Genomic DNA, 20,489 nt, shown 5'->3' with positions numbered 1-20,489 from the left:
CCTCCCTGACAGTCTGAACCAGTTTTTGAGAAAACCATTTCAGTTTCTAGAGCATATTAAGGGCAAGAGATCAGACAGTATTTCCCATCATATCTTGCCTTCACAGTTAAGCAGCCAACTCTTACAAGAGTCTTCAGCGACACTGTGCTGATACTTGGCATTATCCGTTGCACAGCTCATCACCTAAACGCTTCAAAACCTGTAACTCACCTGGTCAAACATGTTTAAGTTTTGATCCATCGGTATCTGCAGTCCCCAGAGTTTGTACTTCTTGGCAACACTCGGACATTGCAAGTTCGCTGGAATTTCAACTATTTCTGATCTGTTTAGAATCTCAGAATTTCCATAATCAATGTACAATACCTGACACTGCAACAACGATATAAAATAAATAAGCAGTGGCTACACAAACCTTCTACAGCAATACGTGCTGACAACTATTAGAATAGAAGCATTTAAAAAATACATGCATGCTGCACTATCACCTTAGAAGCACAGATTAGAACCTTTCACACTAAACCTGGAACACCCTTCAGAGAAAGGAACTGAGTCAGGGAAAACTCAAATCCGCACCTGTCTAAAAACATAGCAACCAAACATTTTCCAGTGATAAAATAGATTTTCACTTTTTTTTTTTTTAAAGAATTAGGATTATAAATCAATATAGAGGATTCTCTTCAAAGGAGAGATATGATACATAGTTTTTGTATCAACAAGCCCATTTAGAAGTTACCATTTTAAATTGGAACTACTGGCCTTTTGTGTCAATCACCTAAGACCACAGAATCCTTTCAGAAACAACCAGCACTAACATTTCAGTATATTTTACCAGTCACACACAAAGTCTGTCATTTTCAGATCCCTTAAGTTTTGACATTAAATTACACTGTTTAACAACAACGTTAACTATCAAGTGCATATCTCTTGATAAAGAGATATACACAGCACTTCAGAAGTCTGTCGTGTTTTGCCAGTCTCATTAGTAGCTTTCAAAATGACAGGTCACTTGAATTTGTGCCACACGTGCATATTCACTGATTCTAAACATATTTAGACAATGAGTTTCAAAAACAGAGGGAGGAGTTGGGTTTTTTCCTACCCTCCCACATGTAGAGGTGATATAGGAGTAAGGACTACACAAAAACATAGTTCCTGCCTTTTCATCGTTGATCACTTGCTGTACTGTACACCTGTACCAACATCCATCTTCAGAAAAACACCCACCATATATCTGGAAATCAGGAAAAAAAATGGAATAGCATTCTGAAAACATAAGCACACCTCAAAATAATATTCATAATACATCACAAATCTTATTTTCACAATCTTTTCTAATTACCACAAGAGCAGTAGCAAAACAAAGTAGTCCTTTTAATATCCCATCTCTCATAATAGCATATGCTAGATGCTTTAAAAAGGCTAAAAACTCTACACTAAAAATACTATCTTGAAGAAAATTTTGCAAATAAAATGCACTAAAAGTTTACGTGGTAGATTCACACATATTTTATTACATATGTGGTGCTACAACATTTTGACAGTGACAGTTCAGAAGCCAGAGGAAGAGGTCAGTCACGTCACAACCAGCAAACCCAGAAAGTTTTTCTTTTTCATATAAACACAGGTGATATGCCTGCACGCACTTACAGTTCAAAAACAAGGTGACTAATGCTGTAAAATAAGAATTACAAGTCATCAGTAGTTTACACACACAAAAAAGTTGCTATCAATTTGTATGCTTACCTCATCATAGAACTGCCATTAAATAGGTACTTGTTATTCTTAAGAATACTTTACCCAGCATACTAAACAATACAGGTTTTCAAAAGATCTTCTGCACTTTTAGAAAAGAACAGAGAAAAGAATCACCTGTCCGAAAGAACGTTGCTCTTGTTAAAGACAAACCATAATGTATGCTAGATAAAAAGACAGAACTCGGCATTCTGTACATAATCTTCCTTGTAGCATTTCCTGAGTGTGCAACACTTAATTCAATTAAGTCTGAAGTGCGGACAGATTTAAACTTGCTGACAAAATAAGCTTTTTTTTTTTTTTTAAAAAAAAAAAAAAAGCCAGGTGTTCTCACAAAGACTTTGAGAGAATAAAACCCAGAGGTCAAGCAAAGATCAAGAAAATACCTAAGAAAAATGGCTGCATAAAATAAAGGCTTTTACATCCAGGTGAAAAACAAATTCCACATATACACAGCCTACTTACCTTACTAAAATCAGGCTTGCCAAAAATTGCATTAGCCCGGGGACAAACATCAGCCAGCGCGCAACTTAATTTCAAGAGGTCATTACATCTACTGACATTCTAAGTGTGGAGAGAGGGTAAGAGTTATTAATTGTCACTTTTAATAGATGCTTGATGGCTTTTAACAGCCAAAAATTAAATCAATACACTTATACTGCTGTTAAAACAAGTAAGACCCCACCTTAAGCTTTCTATCCTCACAATTTTAGTTGCATTTATAAGCCTGTTCTCATTTTCTTTCAAAAATGAAAAAAAAAAAAAAAAAGAGAGATGGGAGCAGGTAATGTACCCTGGAGAAGCAGCTTGCAAAGAATATTTTTAAATTAAATTACCAGGTTGTGGGAAGCACGCAGACCTTACTTATCAATCCTTCCTCACAAATTTTAGTATTTGATGTTCTTTTTCTTTCTCTTCTTAATATGAGGAGACAACAGCTCTGGCATACCCCTCATTCTCCTTACTTGCAAGACTTGTGTTTTGGTTTAGTTGAAAGAAGCAGATCCTTTTCAATTACAACTTGGTATCTGAACTGTTGCAAGACTGGGTCAGTTTTCATAACATGACATTTATTAGATGTTACTGTACTTGTAATTCAAAGCAAACCATCGAGAGCTTAGAGCAGGAAAGAAAACACTAGTGTAACTAAAAATTTTAGGAGTGTATTTCTGTGGAGAACAACTTTTGTACATTACAATATTAAATAAAACTCTACCTTTTCCTACAGAGCGCCAAGGTTAGAACCTGCAGAAGACATTATTAGTAACAGATCTAACACCCCCACTTGGGGGTGGGGTGGGAAGGGGAACAAGTTGCTCCATAAACAGAACCAGCAAAGCTTGGTCCGTCTCCCAATCCTTATTAGCAACAAGGCAAGAGGTAGCACCTCCTGCAACCAGTTTAAAGACGCACAGGTGTTGACCAATACATACACACCTATTAGCTAGCAGACTGAACAGAAAAGGTAAGGATGTAGACTCATCCTGGATCTTTCCCTTACCTCCTCTCCCCGCCCACCCCCCCCCCACATTAATATAAGTAACTGATTTTTTCTTTTCAGTCCCTGTCCTTCTTCTCCCCACCACAAATACCCTGCTGCCAATTTACACAAAACCTGAAGGGATCTAGTATCTTTGAGCCATCTCAAGTTTGGTAAAAAAATAACCAAAAGGCTCAGCTGCTATAGATAGCTAGAGGTCCACCTCGAGCAGGACGCGGGTTGCCTCCAACAGTATTCTTGGATTAGCAAGTATTTTAATCCTTTTTTTTTTCTTCCCCTTTTTGGACAGGGCTAACTGAACATCTGAGAAAGCGCAGCTATAATTCAAAGGGATGGATGGATGATGAACAAGTCTTTTTACCGTTTCAGAAAACACTGTCTGATCCCAGCTTAAAGGGATCCTAAATAATCCTTGAGTTCAACATATATTCAAAAGTTCAAGTCCATACTACACTATGTTCTTCTGAGACACCTAAGTTAACTTTTTTTTTTTTATGTCAAATATTATCATTCTTACCTATACAGAAGCCTGCCGCTGGGGAATGAGATAAGATTAGACATTTTATTTAAAATCAAACAGTTTTCTGAATTCACCTGTGCCCAAAATGTTACAGCATCTTCAACATGGCAGCCGACAACATCTTCAACTTGAGGTGGGGTGGGGGGAGGAGAAGAGAGAGAGATTTAAGTTATTCACAAATATTACTTTTTTTTTTTTTAAAGAAAGAAAAACCACAAACTTTCATTACCTTTGTTACACTCTGTGTCTCCATCCATGATACCAGATTCTGAAACATTACAAGACATCTCTTGTTAAACAGAAGTTAATATATTGTTCTGAACCGATCAGTAAGGCAAGAGTTGTATGTAACGGGATTCTAGGTGCACCTGACTAGCACAGAGGCTCAGTTGTGTTCTTCCCATCATGAATAAAGTTGCCCTAACGTGTTCCACAGATTAAAGGGGAGAATTAGCTTTCAACAGCAGTCCCAAAATCTAACTGCATCTATTACAATTACCAAACCCATATCATCTCATTTATTAGTTGATCCCCAAATTTCTCAGTTCTTCTGCCTTCCAACAGATAAACATTATTTTCTTTAGCTACAAATACAGCTAAAATGCAGGGTTTTTTTTTAATTTAATAATGAATAACCTTATTATAAACTGTCATATTTCAGTATTCAAGACGAGAAAAACTGGAATACAGAGACGACACTACTACAAAAACAGATGTACTATATGCAGACATTAAATCCTATATATTACACATGCGCATGCAGCCTACTTCCCAGAGGCTAGAGGCCCATTTTCGGGAACTCCCCTGCCGAAACGGAAGGGCACACCAGTTTTTCAGACCTCACCAGTAACTGCGGAGGGCTCAAACCTGAGGGAAACCGACCCAGACCTCCCTGGGCAAAGCCGGTAACAACCCAACGGCCTTTCCGGGCACCTCAGCACTGAAACGGCCGCGCGGCCCCGAGGTAGGATCTACTTAATACGGCGACGGCGCAGGGCCGCGGGGACCCCCGGGGAAGGGGGCGGCAGCAGCCGGCACTGCCCGGCAGCTCCGCGGAGGCCCCGGCTCCCGCTCCCGGGGGGCGCCGCTACCTGAGGCGGGCAGCGCCGCCCCGCGCTTCCCCCGCGCCGCTCCCGCACGTGCTCGCGCCGCTCCCGCGCTCCCGCCCTGCGCATGCGCCGCCCGCTCCCGCTCCCGCCGAGCGGCGCAGGCAGCAGCGGGTTTTTCAGGCGCCCCGCGCGGGCCGGGGCCGCGGGCGGCTCGCAGCGGCACAGGGCGCCCCAGCATCAGCCCCGGCGGCATTACCAGAGCAAACGCCGGTGCTGCCGCTAGCCCGAGGTCCTCCGAAGGGCGCACGACCCGGGGGGGTGTCGAACACCGCCCCTTGGCGGGGGTTTCCGCGCCCTGATATTTAACCTCAACGCTGTACCTGAAGTTCCTTCTCCGACTGAAGCGCGCCAAGCGGTCTCAAAAGCTGACCGTTACTGAGCTCTTTTCCCCTCCAGTCACGACTAGGTTCACGCCTTCGCGGTCACCACGTGGAGGGCGGGGCCTGCGCGGCGGCAGCGGCCCGGGCAGCCGGCCCTCGGCGGGCGGGAGCGGGGGGGCTCCCGCCGCCGCCGCCGCCCTTGTACCCTCCCCGCAAATCTCCACCTACCGCCTCAGCACATCCGCCCGAGTTTCCTCGTACTGCTTGCCCGTGATTAGCCTTTTCTTACGTTCAGCTTATTTACAATGTTCATGTTTATTTAAAACAAAAATGAAAACTGGTGCAGCGGTTAGCAAGCCCAGAATGTGTGCAATATGGGGGGGTGGGAGGACACTATTGCACGAGTGACCGTTTTGTGTTTTAGCTTCGGACTTTGCCTAGTAAGATTATTTGGGGAATAAGTCAGCTTACTGCACAGCCAGGATCTACCTGTAGCATTCCAGTTCGTGTCTGTTCATAGGCTGTTGATACTTTCTCATGGTAAAGACATTATAATAGCATGTTGGCACTGATTTGTTAAGAGTGGGTCATTCAGTAACACTTTGTGTACATAAATTTATTCCGGCTTTTGACATTATAACACACAGTGCTCTTCTATTGTGTAACACTATGGCACATTTAACATGTACAGCTAATGTAAAATTAGAACTAAAAGCAGTTTAACCTAACTCCTTCTGCTATCCTACCCTATACTCTCTTCCCAAGTAACCCCTTACTCCACCAGAAGACAAATGCTAAGGACTCTAAAACCAGAGCAGGCTACTAGACAGAAGTAGTATCTTCTGTTAGGAAGAAGTAAAGTACACCTGAGTAAAGTTTCTTAGACTGGAAAGCTTGTTTATTTTTTTCAGTTATATTTGATGATAAAAATATTATCACCTATTATTGTCTATTTTCTTGGACCACAATGCTATAACAAAACTACCACTACAGACTCCGAAGACCTGCAAACCTTTTAATATGCATAAAATGCTTTAAAGACGCTGACAACTTGGCAAAGTAATTTGAACTGATATCATTACTGGGTGTGAATTCATGCATTCCCCTTCCTCCCAAACCTGAGAAAGACACATGCCTTTTATATTTAGTATCAGAGAAGCACAGAATCTGAAGCAACCCCTTACCCTTCACTTAGGATTAATGATCACTTCTCTATTGTAAATAGCCATATTACATATACACCCTTTCATAGGATGATTAAAATTAGTGAAACAATGGTACTCCACACTCAATGCATATAATAATAGTAGCAAAACATTGATATGAAAGCTAACTATTTTAAAATGAAAAACTCCTAAGCGTCGCCTAAGACGCACACAATTACACAAGACACCATTTCTCACATGCCAAAGCCCTTTGGATTACAGTCAGAAATGGTTAATGTGTCTAGCTGAAGGACAGATATATATGCCTGCACATAAATCATACAGATGAACCGGTAATTTATCTGTTGTGTTCCATGTTCTTCTCTGTTCAAGGTTCACAACTTCTCTTAGGAAAAAAGAATCATAAAGAGGTACATGTTAAACTGAGTTTTTATTTAACGATCATAGTTAATGACAAACACACTAGCATAATGTCTCTGCTTTTACCTTTTCAATACTTTATTTTTTTAATAGAAGGGTGAAGAGATTTTTCAATAGAATAGGAGGTGGCAATTTTGATCCTGAAAAATGACCTTTTTTTTTTTTTTCAAGGATAATTTCTGATTGTTTACTTTAAATAAGGGTCATTCCAGTTACATCTGCAAATTTCACGTCAGATATCAGTCTCAAGTTTTTACAGCAAGCAAAAGCCTGAAACATTTTGCACCTGTATTTTCCTGTAAATTGCATAGACATTAACAATTCTGCAAAAAATTCAGGAATCAAGAAGTACGCATGTATGCCTTCTAGTAACAAACTGAGTTTCTAATTTTTACTTCAGAGCTCATCAACAGGGGTGAGAAGTGGGCAGAACGCCTAAGCAACATGTATTGTACTTGACATTTTTATGGCCCCACATTTTCCCCAAAAGTATCATTAAAAAAGTATCATAAAAAAAACATTTGTTTCAAGTATCATACAAATGGAAACTTTACATAAGTTTAAGCACAAAACTTTTTTTGTTTGCTTTGATAAAATCAGATAAAATCTCAATAAAAGCATAATAAATGATTTCCCAAAAGTAGAATGTAATGTTATCAGTATAAAAATAAAAGACAAACACAAATTGTTTGTAACTTGAAAGAAGAAACTACTATGATCTCTGACTGTAACAACATCTTGCTGTGAGGTACCACATACGTTTCTGGAACTCCATTCCCTAATCAACATAGCCAGAGGGGAAAAAACCCACAAAATTATTAGAATAAACTTCCTCGATTTGGGTTGTAATAATCTCTTTGAAGAATAAAATAAAAATATTTTCCTATATTTTTATTTACAAATACTATTTACATTTTTCAGTTTCTTGTGATACTGTTGCGTAATCCCCATTTCCTTCTGAGAGTAAGGAGAGGATCTACAGAAATGATTGCTTATTAAAACCAGTAGAGGGAGCTCAAATTAATGTTTTTATTTATTATATTAAAGCACTATATAATAGCATAGATTTTGATGGTAAAGGTACATTTTAAACATTCAGTAGACATTTTGGCATTTAAGGTAACCAATTAACCTCTCTGATTAACATCACTAATAACAGTATAGCTGAGAGTAAGTGGAGGTAAATAACCTTTATTCCCATTCTAATTTGGGCAACCTAGCCTGTATTCCCTTCCCATTCGGATTCCAGCCACCTCCATCAGTCACTGCATAACTCACTCACTCCCAAGAACTTTCCTTCCCGATTCATTCAACCTTCCCTCATTTTCCCTACCTGTTGGGCACATGCAGGTAGCCCAGTGGTGTCACTGCATATGATGGGAAGCAGAGCTTTGCAAGCTTCTCCCAACTCTTGCTATAAAGGTGCAGTACACACATACCACCCGGAAAGTCTTGAATCCATGAGACATCTTCAAGTATTTTTAAAGGCAAATTGGCTTACACCTCTTTGTCTATTTTCGAGGGAGCCTAGCAAAGTTAACTCAGAGTCTGCTCTTGTCCCCTACTTCCACCCACATGGGAGCCTCAGGCAGGTATTCTGCGCTATATTCTTTCTGTGCTGCTTCCCAGATGTAAATCATCTAAATTCACCACATTTTAAGTTTTTCTCTCCACTACCTTTAACACAACACATGTTGCCACAGCTGTGAATATGCACAAAGAAAGTAAAAGCACCTCCCATCTTGAGGGACTTACAGTCAGTGTTGGATTGGACATGATACAAAAGAATCCATTAGATAAAGAAGTTTATATCAAACAGGATATATAATTGTTTCTTTATGTGCAGTAAATAGCACATCAATTTCTACTTAATGTGTTCAAGAGTTTAGTATCATAGAACTAGGAAATCACTGCTATGGACAGCGTCAAACAGAATCTAGAGGATAGTCCTGTTAGAGAGGTCTGGGATAAAGCATATAGTAGGATCCCTTCAAATAGCTAGTATGTGCGGAAATGGGATTATCACTGTACAGAACATCAAATGTAAAAAATATTTATATGTTGGCAAGAACAGAGCCTACAGAAGTGAGAGAGAAGGAGGGTACGTTTGAATTTTATACAAAGCAGATGAAGCCAACAGAAAAAAAAAAATTTAAAGAAAAGCTGAAATGTCAACGTTAATAAACATAACAAACCCTACCAAAAGTAAAAATTCATGAACAAGATGAGTAAGGACTCTACAAAAAATAAAAAAGTGTGTCACAGAAGTCTAAGAATAGGGCATGCAATATTTATTTGCCCTATTACACTGAAACACTTAAACGTATGCTTACGCTCTCAGAGCTTAAATAACAGTCTAGTTAAATATAGAATTTATTGAGCAGAATAAGGAAATTAAGAAATAAAAGTATGCAAGCAGGCACAGTGAGAAATATACTTCAATATAATGGTAAATAGTACTGTGCTATATAATAACTTTTTCATTAATCTCATGGCTTCTTTGATTGTGCTGGACTTTTCTCTTTCTGTTTAGCAGCCTTCTCTTTTTTCAGCTGTAACAAAAAAAAAAAAAAAGACACAGCAATAGTTCAAGCATTAATTTGTAAGTAGACTAACAACGCAATATTCACCACCTGTAACCAGTCACAAATTTATCAGAGTGATTTATGGGATGGAGAGAGCTCACAGATCCTCCTTAGCCCAGGCTAGCACTGCTCGCTTGTGTATCATGTGACAAAGGAGCACCTGCATAGCTCTGCAGCTCCTCCCTTACTCAAACCAGGGCTGCCTTTATCTCTGATAATGGCAATCTAGCTATTTATGTAGCCCTCAAGGCCAAAGTGCTTCACAACGTTCATGATTTTATCTTTATGTCAAAGAAAGTTAAAGAATTTTTATTACAGATGTGTAACAGATACAGTTAGACTAACTAGCATACACAGATTCACAAAGGAAGTTTTTTGCTGAGGTAGATGCTACACCCGTATCTCAGTGCTCCTCGCTGACCCATAAAGTCATCCCTTCCTTTTAAAAGATTTTTTTTAAAACACAAAAAGTTCTTACAGCATAATATGATTTGCAAATATTCATACATTTAACTGCCATCTTGAAGTGAAACTAATTAATTTATTCAAACAAGAATAACGTAACTGTTACTTTAGAAGAAACAGTTGTTCTCAAGTATCACTACGTAAGTCAACGAAATACTATTTACAGCAACTATATAAAAAGGATGCCCAGATGCATATCATAAGATATCTTGTACCATCCAATATGCAAGGAAAAAAACCCAACAAAATGTTTTAATGTGTTTTTTGCTATAAAACAGTGTCAGAAGGAAGTAAGGTTTCCATTCTGATGTGGACACCTACAGGTGAACACACTGCTCAGCAGTCCTGTTGCTGGTCTACAAAGGAACTCATTAAAAAGTTTTTCCGTATTTGGAGGCTTGATGTCAGTATCTGAAATTCCTACCTTTTGCAAAGAAAATAAAATCTTCAAGGAAAAAAGAAAAGCAATGTTGATTTAATAGCAGTGCTTTTTTTCCTCCACTATAAATCGATACTATATTTGCAACCTATTGTCACTTTTTGTGATGATTTCCAAAACTTGGGAAATTATTAAATTTTGAATTACTTAAAATTTAGCAAAGCTAGAACAGCTTTCCCATTAACAAACATAACTGTTGCAAGGAGCGAGTATAACAGCAGTTAAGCTCTTATAACCTAGGTAGTTATGCAACGTTGCCTTACAAAAGAATTGATCGACAGTGAAGACGTACTTCCAGCTGAGATGGTGGAGCTAAGGACAGTGAGGGGAAAGAAGAGGTATTTCAGCATCTAAATAATGTATGTTGCAGGGCATTTAATCAGCACAATCAGTGGAGTGGAGGAGGCACCTCTGAGACGGTGATCCTGATCATCTAAGAAAGATACATCAAATTTAGCCCAGCTACATAGATTTTCCTAAACAAAAGAGTGTGATGACGTTTTGTGCACGCATGTTAAAGGGAATTTTTTGGTGAGTCTACTTCATTTGGGTTTTTTTTTAATCATATAGTAAAATATTTTGTTTTTCTTTAATGGAAATAAAAATCTGCTCAGATAAGGTAAATACCATCCCAGACATGATTGGTCTCTAAAATCCCACAATACCATGTAATTGCAAACCTCATTTTAAGAAGCTAGTGTTTTCTCAGAAAGGGAAGAAATAATACAATGCATTTATGGGCCGCTTCAATCATATGTTTATCTATCTTAGCCATGCAATAAATTGTCAAGCAATAAATGCAATGACTTGCCCTTTCCTGATAACGTTTTTCAAAATAAGCCATGTCATCTTCTTCCGAATGCCTTTCGTGAGAAACTTGCATTGTAGCACTAGAACCACCTGAAGGAAAAGAACGTTTTTATGAATGATACTTGCTATTCCATTTGTTACATTTTACATTTGGAAAAACACATTTAAAAATGAGAACTCACACCAGATGTAGTAAAAAACATTATAGGCAAGTAATAAACCCTAATAATTGGGACTAAAGAGTATAGGTTCGTAGTTAATATAAATAGTCTTGGAGGAGCTCATCATTAATGTTAATTGCTAAACACTTATACTAAATGAGAGACATAAAATGAAACAAGTATAACTGACCCCTAAGTCCATGCTGAAAAGACTTGAAAAGACTTACTGGCAGAAGGCAGTTTCACAGGACTGTAATGAGTGTGTGTGTGCGTGGGCATACACATGTGCGTGCGTGCGTGTGTGTGTGTGTGTACGTACGTACTATGGATTCAGGTATGTTGAGCTTTTAGTAGGAACCAAAAATTTAAAAAACTGATCCAATGAATAAGTGATACCACTGAGGAGGACAATATCAAATGCAAGAAAAAAAATATTTAAGTTTGAAAAGCATACTCTTACCAAAATAACTAGCAAAAACAACACAGTTATTCTAAGCACTTGAAGTGCAGGAATGTTGTACTAACTTTTTAGATAATGAGGCTTCAATATTCACCTTAATTTTTAACTTGATTTTACCCTTAAATATCCTTCAATTCATAAATGAAACCAATTAATTTTATATGATACATTTATTGTAATAAAACAATATTAATACACCACCCGTCATCGGCGAGCTGGTTTGAGCAGAACTAGAGGGTCCTTGAAATGCTTTTAGGAATGGATGATCCATGTTGGCAAGAGGAGATTCTAAAAATTCAGTGGAAGGAGCCCCTGTTAGAAAAATAAGTTGAGTCAAAACAATAATTAGCTTCACAAGATGTATTAAAAATATATATGATGGGGTCAAAACAAGGCTACGGATTCAAATCAACAACACTGAGTGCAGACCAAATAAACGTGAGTTTAAAAAAAAACATTTCAGAGGATGGCTTCAAAAGAAATGAAAAAAATCGGGTTCTTTAGTTGCAACTGCTATGCTATGGTTTCTGAACTTCAAACAGATCAAGGTAACCGGATTATAACTTTAAAAAGAAATCATAAAATGAGTACATGGCAATAATAAATAGAACAGTATTTCAGGATAAAATTAGTCCATTACTACATGACACAGAATCACAGAATAGCAGAGGTATCAAGGCCCACTAATGCGGATGTCAAAGTTCTACAAATAACCTCTTTCTTTTCTTTTTAAATGCTGAACAGTTATTAACTGAGGGTTTACTGAAGATTATCATTTTCAAATTCCATTTGATACATGCCTTACACTGGAAAAAAGAATAAAATATTTAAGCTTGCTAGATGGCAAACTTGAACTGAATAACAAAGAAAATGGGACGATGCAACAAAATTTAATTCCTATGGGGAGCAATTATCAAATGTGATTATTCCCGGCAAGTTTCTGCAGGGAACCAGTTTTTGGCCCAGTATTGTGACCTATAAAAAAATACTGCCAGTAAAGTTTGCAGATAGCATATAAAGTGGTTGAATGGTAAACAAAAGGGTAAATCAGTTATATAGAGCAATCTGGATTATTTGGTAGATAAAGCACTTTTAGACAGCATGCATTTTAGTACACCTTATTGCAAAGTTCAGCATCTAAGAATAAATTATGTGAATTATACTTACAACAGAAGGAGGAAAAATTGAATCCTAGAACTTATCAATTCTGAAAAAAATGTGGGAGCTATATAATCAAGGAAATCGCAGGGCAGTGTTAGGGTAGAAGGATTCAAATAGGTATAAAATGAATGTATTAAGAAAAAACAGAGATTATAGAGGTCTTTCTAAAAGATATGTTGTAATTCAACCAAAAGCTACTAGGGCTTAACACCAGAATTATCAACAAAACAGTTTTTTGATGCGTTTCCTCCAGGAAGTTGGACAAGACTGTCACAGTGGTCTCTTCAGACCTTAAGATCTCTGAAAATAAGAAGTCTGTGTTTTTAAGTCCTACTGATCCAGTTTGCCTTCCAACTTTTAAAGTCTATACTGGATTATTAATTTTCAAAAATACCTAGTCTGAGAATTGAATTTTATCTCAGGTCCTATTCCACCTATTCCACTCACCTATTCCACTGTCATCAAGTCTCATGTAGCCTTCTGCTAGTGAACTAAAACCAGTCAATCCTCCCATAGCAGCATAAGGAACATCCTGCCCCACAGGTTTTCCTTGGGCTATTCGCTCTTCTTTAGTTTCCACTACGGTTTCATGAGCAAATGTTGGTTGACCACATCCACAGGTAAAGCAACTATGAAATCCTGAGCACTTGGAACCTAATTAAAAAATAAATAAGTATTATGAATGAGACGTGAGCTGTGAAGTATAGATTCTTTTAACAAAGCTGTTTCCCTAAATTGATCATGTCAAGAACTACTGAGTTCCTTCACTGCCAAAGCACCTAGCCAGACTTCCTATTTGGAAACACATATGTGACTCTGGGAAAGTAATCAGCTGCCATTGTTAGAGCCTTTTATAGTCTTTTTCATTGTGATATGAAAATGCTTTATAAGACAGGAAAAAGGATGAACGTGGGGATTTGATCACAGGAACCACAAATCTGAATTCTATTCTTGGAGTCAATCCTAGGGCTGGGCCAGCTATTGTACTGATTATATATTTTGTTCTCACATTTGATCAAGGGAAATCAACAAGCTGGAGGCCATTTATCAAACAACTTGTGAGTAAAATCCACTGCTGAAGGGACTGACAACAATAGTTATCGCTCACCTTCCATGCCAAATTACTGCAGTTATTTCGCAAAACGGGCAAAGAATCAGATGAGTCATAGCAGCACATAGTACCTGGACAGTAACCAGCAGGATTAGTGTATCTGGGATGCTGAATGGCTCTGTTGACTGGTCACAGGGTCTGCCCTTCAAAATTGCAATTCATTTTGCAAGTTTGACATGGGGATTCAACATCTAACTCAAAAAAAGTTACTTTCCTTCAAGTTCCTGCTATTTTTGCCTTCCCTTTAAAGCAAGAATACTAACTGACCTTGAAATATAATGAGGAGGAACATACAAAACCAAACTATTTGTATGAACGCTTGAACCCGGAAGTACCATAACATTCAAAACTTTCCCATTTTATTATGCAGTGATACAACCTCCTTTTAATTTTTGCTAATTTTCATCTCTGGTTCATAGAGAAATCCCTAGACAGACACTCTGAAATTATTATATATGGCTCTCACGGTGATGCTGGCATTATGGAAAAAACAGAATCGCAAAATAATTAAAAGTTAGAAGGAACAACTGGAGGTCATCTGCTCCAACTCCCTGCTAAACGTAGAGCCAAATTAGAGGCGGGTGCTAAGCGCCTCATCCAGTCAAGTTCTGAGTATGTCCAAGGATGGAGATTCCACAGCCTCTGCGGACAGCCTGTTCCAACATCTGACTTCCCTCAGGGTAAGCACTTTTTTCCCCAGTATCTAATCAAAATTCTCTGCGTTGCAACTTGTATCCGTTGCCACTAGTTACATCCTTCTCTTTCCCTCCGCCAACCCCAAAATCAAAAAAAGAAATCTGTCACTGAGTAGAGAAGACACACTACCTGAATTCTGTCAAGAGTAGAGAAGACACACTACCTGAATTCTGTCAAGATTCTCTGCCACTCTCTACAGCAGGTGTTAATGCCGTATGGCTAGAATGCTTCTAATCCTCATTTATGAAATCACATAATTTAGATGTCTTAAAAATAATCATCCTGGTAATAAACAGTGACTATGATAATAGTAAAATACGTTTGAGATACCAGTACCATTAGACTGGCCTTCAGGATTTTTTAAGCATATATAGCCACTGGATATATGAGAGAGTTATAAAAATAATATGAGACACTCAGAAATACAGAGTGAAGTGATACATCTGTCCCAGCTACAAATAAGACTAATCATCATCAAAGCCCTCCTAGAGCAATGATGTGAACAAGAAATTGAGGAACTGGTTTTGCAAGTGTTTCATTATTCGAACTACCTTATATTACAAATCTATTTACGACCTGCCTCCAATTCCTAATTACAGTTCATTTTGCAGAGCAGCATAATTTTTTTTTTTAAGGTCTTGTATCAGAAGTTCAAGAATCACAGTCTTGGAAAGGCTAACAGCTTTTTATTTCATTTTGGTACTCCTCAGTAACATAACCTTTCTTCTTTATTCAGACATAGAATACAGTACATACAATATATAGAGTAAAACTGCAATATTGCATCAATTATAGAAAGATTACAGATCTAATTTACTTATTACATTAGAGTTGCACAACACTGGGTTAGACTAATACCAGTAGAATAAAGCAAGACAATTGCAGAAGAGAAGCAAGTCTTGGCACTCCTCTATATAATCTCTGCAGCCCTCAGAAGCACCAGGTATTTTGAGAAACACTAGAAAAATTGCTAGGCATAATGTAAACAATCATTAAAAACATTGTGTTCTAAGGGTTTAGTTTGAATCATCCAGTTACACACATAAGACTTTCTTGCACATTACTTAACGCAAATTCTTGGAAGCCTGTCATACTTCATGCACTATTTTGTATGATATTCTGATTTCATCCAGCAAAAGTCATTTATTATTTTTCTGTACAGATTAGACAGACTTCATGAAAGAAATTCACTAACAGTACAGACCTCAAAAAAAAAAAAAAAACTTCAGCTTATATAGTTTGAGGTTTCAAAGAAAGACAACTTTATCCATTATTTAATTTCTATGGTTAAAAATCACTGCTGTTTCAGTATAGTAGCCTTGACCAACTGAAGCAAAAAGCTTCTTCTTAATTCAAAGAATGATTTTTCCCTCACAAACTTTTTGCTTCAAAACCCTTTGCATTTCTGGACACACAATCTGTAGGTTTGGGATCTGCTTTTTTTTTTTAAGAGTGTTAATAATAGTACTATTTGGGACCAGAGTGCTACTTCCTATTGAGTTGAGAAAAGATATAAAGATATGTTAGCATTATATTCAACCAGGCAATAGAGGAATGGAGATTAACACCTCCCTCTCTCAAACTGCCAAGGTCAAGTAGAAGAGTCATGTGGAAGCAGCAACGAAAGTGACAAACTGCAAACAGGGTGTTTTCATGCTGCCTAACTTTAGGTGGCTAGTTTCCATATGTTCCTAACCTAATCAATCAGGAAACTTATGCTCCTTTGAAGAATTTGGGGAAACTAGGGATGCTCTTCTAAACCTTTCTAAGCAAAAGACCGTGTTTTTCTTCCCATTTCCCATCCTTCCACAAGGGCCAAAACATGTATCAACGACAAGTACAACATATACCTAATATTCTGGGCATAATACAGATCCTGCAACGCAGACTCTAAAATGTTATTCCTGTTATGTTTACTGTAAGGAATGCTGCAACCATATAAGCAACTTACAAGAGTTACATGTAAATCCAGGCGCTGCACTGTGCTGATCAGCAAAATGTTTGCATCTACAACGAATGGGCTGTGTGCCATTTAGAGGAACATAGTGATAGGACTGGCATTGACAACGGCTTACTCTACAAGGCACACAAATAGGACGATCTTCTGGAATCACTTCATAGTCTGTTTTATGCTGTTTATATCTAAAACAGACAAAAAACAATGACTTTTATAACTTTTTTAAATATTTATCACAAGACTAACTGAAAGGCTTGTAATTTCTCTGACAAGTTCTGTGTTGAAGTACCTTTAATTATCTTAAGAATTAATCGTTAATTTTCAGTTAGATACACAATATCAAGTACTTTTACAGTCATACCTTATATAAACGCCATAGATGTTGCATTTGGACAGCACTATCAGACTCTTTCTCGTCTACAATAGCTCACACCTTAAAGTTTAAGCTGAATTTACTGAAGACTACAAAATTTTACAGGTCTCAAAAAACTTGCTTGAGATTTGGATTTAAGAACTTTTCTTATAATTTAAAGCCTAATTTTTAAAATTCTCAGACCTTACATTAACTTCCCTAGACTGCACTGGAACATATCTAGAAATATTTTACATTTCTCTAATTTAAAAAAAAAATACAACCATGAGAAAAAAAGAAAAGAATCCTACCGGTGAGTACAAAAGCACAGTGTCTCTGGCCCCACAAGTTTACAGTCCATGCCAGTTGGTGATCTCCAGCTCACATACAACCTGTTCTTTAACCGAATTGGTAATATTTTTCTTTTGTATTCTTCATATTCCTCAGGGGTAAAGAGCTTTCCTCCATCATCATCACCCACAATTCTGTAAGCATGTCATAAAAAACACAAGAAAAATGAAGAACATAAGAGTTGGCTTCTCAAGCTATTTTTGCAAACAATACATAACAGCAAATGTGTGTTTTACGAACAAAACATAACAATATATAATAGTAAACAATGCTAAAAATTGGAAACATATTTAGAGGAACCATAACTGATTTTTAGACAAATTACTTGAATAATGCTCTTTTAATAAATTTGCTCTGATGTCTGAAAACTTTTTCAACAGAGGTTGTAAGAAAAAAAAAGAAAAAAATAATAAAGCAAACTATCAAGCAAATTTCTTTTTATACTGCAGAAAAAGGACCTGCCATCAAAAGCTGTATAATCTCCGACAAGTCACTTCACCCATCTACAGGTCTGTATTGCAGACTTCTATCAAATTATCTCATCTGAGTCTGGTTTGAGCAAAAAAATTCACCTGGGAGCAGGAAACAAACTGCTATCAAATAAACGAACGTACCTCCAAGTTATCCTCTAGCTTGCAAGAGGACTGTGTTAGTTTCTATAAATTATGTTAGTTGCAGCTGTATCCCACACCTCTGACAGTCCCATTTGTTGAAAGTATCACCACAGTCAAATTCAGAGTTACTAAACAGCTGGGACTCAATTGGAGCAACATTCAAATTCTATATTTAGGTAGGCAATTGAAGACAATAAGTAAAATCTGTAAAATATAATTTATACTTCATTGCAGCATATAACTATGCTGAAGGTTAGTTTAGTGATGCCGGTAAATATTTCAGTTACTCTTTGCTGGGTGTGTGAAAACATATCTAACATAAGTGATTCTCATCTATTCTGTGCATTTGTACATTATCACTACTGTACAATACCAGAATAATATTTCAATATATTATCATCATTTGCACGCATCAGTGAAGTGAGACTTATCCACCTTTGCTGTTTGGAATCAATGCATAAGTACTTATATAAGAAATATAAGCCTGTGTATCTTTGATACTTTAATGAGGCTTTTTTAAGCTAAATTTCTTGAGTTAAATTAACACCACATTTCAGTAGAACAATCGAGTTCATGTTGATTTTTGCTTCAGGTAAACTCTTCAACAGAAGAGACAACTAGATTGGCAAAAACACTTCAGAGTACAAAGGGCACATATTTATACACAACAAAATATACATAAAGGCCAGCAATTCTCAAAAAGTAATACGGTTGGCAGATTATCCTCTTACACTATTTCACAAAAACATACATTCGCATACGCAGGCAGGTATGCAAACAGGCCTGAACGTGGGAAACAGAGGTGTTTTTTCACTCGCAAGCTTCACTTGATAGTCAAGGTTTAGGAAATGAGTTTTCACAGGCTGGCTATAAAGGACACGTGTGCTAAAAGCTTGCCTCTGCTTCCTAGCCGTCTCAGGCCAATGAAAAATATCCTCTCTCCTTGGAAAAAAAAAACAAAAAAAAAGCAGTCTCGGTGATGAAGACCTTCACAAACTTCGTAAAGGTACTTGCTGTTTCACAAGTAAGGCTGGGAAGGGGAAAAAAAAGCAAACAAGCCGACGCAAAGGCAGCAGGCGGAGAGCTCCCGCCCGCCCGGCCGCAAGCGGCGCGGTGTCCAGCTCCTGGGACGACGGTCGCGGAAAGCCGGTGCCTGGGCAGGGCCAACGGCCCGCGCCGCGCCGCGCCGGAGCCTCCCGGCCCGCCCGGGAGCGGGCAGGCAGGCAGGCAGGCAGGCAGGGCGGCCCGCCGGGGAGGCCTGGCGCCGGGCTCGGATCGCTGATGCGGATTCTTTGGACCCGCTCTTCAAACACACAGGTTTCCTTCTCCCACCCGAAGTCGTGCCGCCCGCCCGCTTCCCTCCCTCCCTCTCTCTCTCCCCACGCGGACCGCGGCGGCCCAGTGAGACAGCAGCAGGGCCGCGGAGGGCAGCACAGCTCAGGGCGGCCGCCCGTCTCGCCCTCCCCGCCGCCCGGCGCGGCCGCCCTCACCTCCGGTACTCCGCGTACTCCTCCGCGGCCGCCGCGCCCACCTGCCGCCGCGCCATGGCCCCGCCCCGCGGCCGTTGGGGGGCGCGGCCGTTGGGCGGGGCGCGCGCGGGCGGGGCAGGGGGCGGCTGCGGCCACGGGGCGCCTCGAGGCAAGCAGCCGGCTAACGAAGCGCCCGCCGTTCGGGCCCTGCCTCGGGCGGCGCCTGCCTGCCGCGGCTGGCCAGGGCTTTTGTGTTTGCGCGGTGCCCGGCTGAGCAGCGGGCAGCACCAAGGCCGGGAGACCCTCAGGACCGGCCCGGGTGGGCACGGGGAGAGCACGGGGGCCGAGGGCAACCTGCGCTGGACGCCCCTGAAACCGCTCCGTCGCCGTCCGGCTCTAACAGGCCCGGCGCCGGGAGGGCTGCACCTACTCCAGAGGCGCTTTGTAGGTACAGCGATACGTTCTTTGCCCTCAACATTTCCTCCAGCCTCCCTGAACTGAAAAACCTTTGCTGCGTTCACTCCAGAAGCGTAAAGCCGATGATCTCTCATTGTGCTTAGCCGACAGACACAGAGAGAGCTTAGGTGCCCTGAGAGCAGCCCGCTGCGTAGGCCCTGCGCGATGACGTGACAGCGCTTCCACGCAACATGGTTCAAGGAAGCCTTGCTTTTCTCCACCGTGCAAGGCTCTGGCGGTATTTGTTAGCTCAGCATCTACACGTTAGCTCAGAGGTACACATTTTCAAAGGCAATTACATTAACCTTACTAACACTATCACTTGCAATCGCTTGATCATAGCAGTCGGGTAGATTTCCTCATCTTAGTCACCCCTTCTTCTGAACATAAACAGCGTCTCTACTCTGCTGTACTAAAACGATCTTCCTAAAAGGCAAGCGCACTGGCATCACTTCAGTCCCACTAGGAAAAGAGTAATTTGTTACTTAGCTTACTTAGGCTCTGTCTGCTGCCGCAGTTTTGTTTAGCCTTTAAATTCCCACTCAAGCTAAATAAACTGTGTTAGTTACCAGTTCTCGAGAATTCCTTGCTCCAGACAGCGTGCATTCCTCTTT

At 39.5% G+C, this 20,489-nt stretch overlaps 2 protein-coding genes across 4 annotated transcripts in view; both read right to left on the bottom strand.

The window, feature by feature from the left end:
• Window positions 1-5,309, bottom strand: part of STK31 (serine/threonine kinase 31) — a 48,400-nt gene extending 43,091 nt beyond the window's left edge. For 2 of the 3 annotated variants that reach the window (XM_068935116.1, XM_068935119.1), the window contains exons 1-6: window positions 5,203-5,309; window positions 4,003-4,041; window positions 3,848-3,900; window positions 2,218-2,316; window positions 1,157-1,231; window positions 211-369 (exon numbers count right to left, since the gene is read on the bottom strand). In XM_068935116.1, the coding sequence (XP_068791217.1) occupies window positions 211-369; window positions 1,157-1,231; window positions 2,218-2,316; window positions 3,848-3,900; window positions 4,003-4,030 (414 nt within the window). In that variant the 5' untranslated portion in view covers window positions 4,031-4,041; window positions 5,203-5,309. Of the gene's footprint in view, window positions 1-210; window positions 370-1,156; window positions 1,232-2,217; window positions 2,317-3,847; window positions 3,901-4,002; window positions 4,042-4,864; window positions 4,902-5,202 lie in introns of those variants that run through there. The other variant, XM_068935117.1, reaches the window with a different exon arrangement.
• A 1,470-nt stretch (window positions 5,310-6,779) lies between these two features.
• Window positions 6,780-19,510, bottom strand: FAM221A (family with sequence similarity 221 member A). The gene is made up of 7 exons (XM_068935115.1): window positions 19,441-19,510; window positions 17,297-17,470; window positions 16,628-16,818; window positions 13,317-13,523; window positions 11,910-12,020; window positions 11,089-11,177; window positions 6,780-9,340 (listed from the first exon to the last, which is right to left on the bottom strand). Exons 1-7 carry the CDS (start codon window positions 19,494-19,496, stop codon window positions 9,278-9,280), a joined length of 891 nt encoding a protein of 296 aa, XP_068791216.1. The 5' UTR covers window positions 19,497-19,510; the 3' UTR covers window positions 6,780-9,277.
• Window positions 19,511-20,489: the final 979 nt, after the last annotated feature.

The sequence above is a fragment of the Struthio camelus genome, chromosome 2 (genome assembly GCF_040807025.1).
Source record: "Struthio camelus isolate bStrCam1 chromosome 2, bStrCam1.hap1, whole genome shotgun sequence".
Lineage (NCBI taxonomy): Eukaryota > Metazoa > Chordata > Aves > Struthioniformes > Struthionidae > Struthio > Struthio camelus.
This window is presented reverse-complemented; position numbering and strand designations above follow the sequence as displayed.